Source organism: Rhododendron vialii, chromosome 4a (genome assembly GCF_030253575.1).
Source record: "Rhododendron vialii isolate Sample 1 chromosome 4a, ASM3025357v1".
Classification (NCBI taxonomy): domain Eukaryota; kingdom Viridiplantae; phylum Streptophyta; class Magnoliopsida; order Ericales; family Ericaceae; genus Rhododendron; species Rhododendron vialii.
In genome coordinates, this window is record NC_080560.1 from 39,544,107 (window position 1) to 39,549,537 (window position 5,431).

Below are 5,431 nucleotides of genomic sequence, written 5' to 3' on the forward strand. Positions count from 1 at the left end.
GCCTCTTGTTTTTGGTTTTTGATCAACAGACTGGCATCTTGTTTGACTTCGGGATAAGATCTCCTCGATTTAAAAGTTTTCTCTCTCCAACGGGTCCGACTCCCATGTCCAATGCGGTTTTGAGGTGTGGATGCCCGAAAAAGATTTCTGCCGCTTTGATATGATCCAAAAATTCCGATCATTGACTACCAAACTTAGTAATCGTTTCAGCCGGTAAAAATCAAGAGGTGTTGTTTCTCTCTCTCTTCTTTCCCCACCATTCCATCTTATGGTTTGGAGAGAGATGATCTCTGAAGCTAGATCCAATGAACTCAGACTTCTTGAATTGAAGGCATTTGACATATTTTTGTTTGTTTATTTGGACCATTAAATAATGTTTTGTGCTGTTGAACTTTAGGGCATTGATTTTGGTAAACTAAGGTGTTATTAAGGTTCAGTTGACTGATTTCTAAAGTTACCTTTGTTGAGGTTCTCGATGTTGGATAACTAGGCATGCAATGGTGTGTAGCAAGCCATCTTGTGACTTCTTGAAGATCTTTGGATCTATTTTAAAGCTGGTGCGTCAAATTCAACTATGGTACCATTTGCCCAATCAAAGTCGACACATAATGCGAATGTGTGAATTTACGCATAGGCGATGGTGAAAACGTCTTGCGAAAATATTTCAAATTATTAAAAATCACGCCATACCGAAAATTTAAAATGGATGCAAAGAGTCTTGATAAAGAATTATGTGACCTACGGCCGAATCATGCTTGAGGTAAATGCACCTCTAGTATTTGAAATAGTACTAGCTAGCTAGCCTGCATATACATTCAGGGCAGATGTACACAATATCTCTCTATCCACATTATAAATTTGTTCTTACCCATGAGCTATCTAACACCCATGAGCTATCTAACACCCATTCTTCATTATTCTAAACCCTACATTCAAAAGTCAACCCATCAGTCCCTACATATACTCCTTGAGCTCAACTGTAGTTTTTCATCTCGTAGACATTGACAGAAAAAAAACTCACCAAAGTAATGAATCCTCTAAAACTCTTTGTCCTAATACTACCCTTGATCATTTCCCATCAAGCCTTAGCTCGGCCTTACAAAACCCTTGTTGCACCCATCAGAAAAGACACCACCACATCCCTCTACACCATCACACTCAACTCCCACCACCACTATGTCATTGACCTCACTGCCCCTCTCTCATGGTACAACTGCTCTCCACCCCACCCGCTGGTGGTTTGCCACTCGCCGCCTTGTACCGAAGCCCAATCTTACCCCTCCCCACCCTGCCCTCATCCGACCAGCGCCGCCAGCACCGCCCCCGATATCCCGTGCTCTTGCACCGTCACACCGGTCAACCCGGTCGCGAAATCGTGCGCTGTGTCTCGGTTGACTTACACCAATATCAACCTCCGTTGGACCGATGGGCGCACGCCAACAACGCGTATCGATTTCAACCAGGTTTACATCTCCTGCGCCCCTGCTTCGCTCTTCCGGTCCCTCCCTAAGGGCGCGTTCGGCTTGGCTAGCCTTTCGTCGTCCCCCCTCTCCTTTTCCTCCCAATTCACTCTGCCGAATCCCGAGCTTGCCTTCTACACCCGGAGTCGCTTTCTTCGGCGATGGACCGTACTACATTCTCCCCCCAACCAATCTAGACGCCGAAACCATAATCTCTTACACACCGCTGCTAAAAAAACCCAACTCCCCGGACTTCTTCATCGGTGTCAATTCACTAGCGGTTGATGGGAGATCGATTCCGATTCCCATTTCAACTACGCCAACGAAACTCAGCACCGTAGTGCCATACACTACAGTGAGGAGTGATGTGTACAGATATTTGAAACAGAGCTTTTCAGAGGGGACAGGGACCGCAGGGGTTCCTCGAGTGAAGCGGATCAAGCCGTTTGATCTTTGTTGGAATGCTAGCGCGCTCGGGTTTACTCGGGTGGGTTTTCGGGTTCCACAGATCGATTTGGAGTTGGGAAACGGGAAGAACTGGACGATTTTCGGGTCGAATTCGATGAAGGAGATTGGCGGCGTGGCGTGTCTGGCATTTGTGAATGGGGGAGAGATCAACGACGGATCAGCCGTGGTTATCGGATCGTATCAGATGGAGAACAATTTCTTGTTGTTTGATATGGAGAAGTCAAGGTTGGGGTTCAGTTCTACTCTGTTTTTTATTAGGACCTCGTGTGGTAACTTCAACTTCACTACTAATACTAAATAGAGTAATCCTTAAGATATAGTTGTTCTGGGGATAAGGAAGACGTCAAGGGCTTCTAAAACAGAGCAATAGTGTCCACTTGTGATTGAAGGGATATGAATCTTTTTTTACAGACCATAGCCAATTCAAGGGAGGTTAATGTATTGTACGAGTGATCTTATGAATAATCAGCTTAATTGGATAACTGTAAGTACGAGTATGTGTTTCCTTGCTTAAAAGTGTTCGAGAAAGGTTTATAACATAAGATAAACCAAGGTTTAACATTTTTCGAAACTCGTTCACTTTGTTTGGTTTTGAGATTTAAGTGGTAATTAGTGAAGAGAAAGATAGAAAAACTATTCATTCACTTTGTTTGGTTTTGAGATTTAAGTGGTAATTATTGAAGAGAAAGATAGAAAAACTTATTGAATACTGTGTAAAGAGTAAATTTTTTTTCTCAAAACTTGTAAAAGAACAAAGTGAACTAAGTTTTCAAATCAAGATTACCAGTTCAGTTGGGTTTTTTTTTTTCCTTGGGTATGTAAATGAATATGCAGATAAGCTACTTCGAATATCCCTAAGTGGTATACACGTTGACACCACACTCATATCGTGGCTAAAGCGTCCCACCACGACTCTATATATTATATTTTGAACTTCCAACCTTCGGATGCAAATAAATGTGAATTATAAGACCTACTTCTATACATATGCTTCTCTCCAATTGAGATCGAGTCAATGTTCATGGTATACTCGTCAAAAAAAAAAGTACCACAGCGTCAAAACAACGGGCACGAAAATACTCGGGCTGGCACGAGGCCATCACCTATCATCAATTTAAAAAAAAGTCTAGAATGGCTTTCACCAAGCATGAAAAGTTATGTAAATGACATCTTGCTTTGTGTTAGATTTCTTCGAGGGTTCCAACCTAAAACCAATTGGCAATAGGTGGAGTAGCCTCTAGAATTTATTAACCAAGCTTGGGTGGCTTAGATGAGCAATGTGGGACAAGTCTAATATTCTCCCTCACGTGCAGCCCGGATGCACGAGGAGGTGACAGATCAGGAGCTGACTGACTAACTAGGGCGACAGAGATGACAAAGACTTTCCCACGAGAGGTGAGACCACCCAATACCTAGCTCTGATACCATATTATGATATAAGAGAAAGAAATAATATTGTATTGAATTGTGTGTTCTGTACAAATGGGAGGGCTCATATATATAGTGTGAGCCATGATACAATAAAGGAAAATACAATCGCAATCGCAATCACAATCATATAAAATCAGTATCATATAATAATATATGATTTGATATTATGATCTAGAATATTCTAACACTTTACATGGAAAACTCATATGGTATTACAAGAGATTTATTACATATCTTGCTTATACTTGGAACCCAATAGATATTCAGACCAAATATTTGTTAATACAAGAGATTTACATCTTGGTTTTTATTGGAATCCATCAGATATTCTGACAAATGTACAGTTTTTGCTTCTATGAATCTAAACGGAGATTAAGACGTTATGACCTCTGAGATAGCACAATCACATAAAGATTGTCGATTTGAACATTTACAGCAAAATGAAAAATGTTTTGGCATAATGCAACATGTCAATAACTGCATATCAATTTTACTTCCTTGGGGGAAAAAATTACCGCATTCTTTAGGAAAACCAAATCGACACCTTCATAACAATGACAATATTTGTTGATATGGTGACTTCAATTTCTTCGGCTCCCAATGCCTATATAAGTCCTTGATACAAATTTATACATGCATGCACAGAAAATCGACAATGCAAATTGAGACGATTTCTTTTCCATTTATCAACAAGAGAAGAGAAGATCTAGACCGTCTGTAATGATTCCACGGCAATCCTCCTTCCTCAATACATTCGGGAAGAAAAATCCGCAGGAAGAAAAAGTGGTCGTTGTTCATGTTATATCATCAAACAGGTAATTCACAGAAATAATTTGAACCATTTATTAGGAGTATTATATATTTTTTAGGTTATGATGCAAAAAAAGTAGGAAAAATTATTCCATGCTTTTGGAGCATTGTTAGCTCTCATCAAAACACCTCACAATAGTCTTTGATCCCCATCTAAAAGTGTGTGGGTCCGTATCCCTATCATTAATTGAGTTTAAATGTTGACAGATAAGCATATTTACATCATTCTTGGCCATCAAGAAACATGAAATTGTTGGGAATTTTTCAATGGGTATATAAACCCAACAATCGTTTTCTCTTGAGAGGATAGCATAAGCAAAGCAGAGTGATATTCTCTTTGTGTAGGTGAAGATGGTCTATAGTTGTTTCATCAAATTCATCTTAACGATTGTTTACCCTCTTCCAATCCATGTGGTGTTTAAGGATTTCTCGGTAGGCCGAGAGAATGGTGGTTGAGCTCTCTTTTCGCCATTTGGTTTCCGAGGGTTATCTCATTTCCCGGCCAAGAAAAGTGATGGTGGTTCGAATCACAAGTGTGATTGAATGATGATGCAAAGTTTTCTATGTTGTTATATGGATCGAGTGGAAATAAACATATATAAAGAGGTTTTTAATTTCTAATGATCAGAGTATGTTGTATTCTTTTTTTCGCGTGTTACTAATGTTTCTTTTAGTCGTATTTGGATGGTAAATTTATGCCACAAAAGGTTTATGGAGGAAAAGACAAGGAGTGTCTTAATCCCTTAGGGGAAAGTCTACAATACACATCCCTTCAAAGGGTGTATCATATGCACATATTTTACGGTTCATTCATAACATTCTAATGTGTTTCGTTACTTTTATTCTAGAATTCATAACCTTTCAGCAATAGGATTCATAACTTTTTCATTATGATTCATAATATTTTGGTGTATCTCGTAACCTTTATACGATTCGTAACTTTTTAGCAATACGATTTGTAACATTTTCTCTACAATTCAAAACATTTTGGGGGTGCATATGATACACACCCAAATAAGGGGTGTGTACAGTCTTTCCCTAATCTTAGTTACAAAATCCTTCAAATGACATACGCTTTCTGCTTCCAATCTTTACACTGCGCTCCCGCAAAATTTTGGTTTGTTTAGGATATGTTTTAAAGACGCTTTCATGTTTGTGATCCCGCTCCAACTTCCTCACGCGAATTATGTGACTTGGGCCTTGATCACGAACTGGGAGAATGTTTGAGAAAGCAAAAAAAAAGAAAGAAAGTACAATTAATA

General features: G+C 39.4%; 1 protein-coding gene across 1 annotated transcript; it reads left to right on the plus strand.

The window, feature by feature from the left end:
- Window positions 1–995: 995 nt before the first annotated feature.
- Window positions 996–2,410, plus strand: LOC131321657 (chitinase CLP-like). The gene has a single exon (XM_058352540.1). The coding sequence runs from the start codon at window positions 1,426–1,428 to the stop codon at window positions 2,227–2,229; it is 804 nt and encodes a 267-aa protein (XP_058208523.1). The 5' UTR covers window positions 996–1,425; the 3' UTR covers window positions 2,230–2,410.
- Window positions 2,411–5,431: the final 3,021 nt, after the last annotated feature.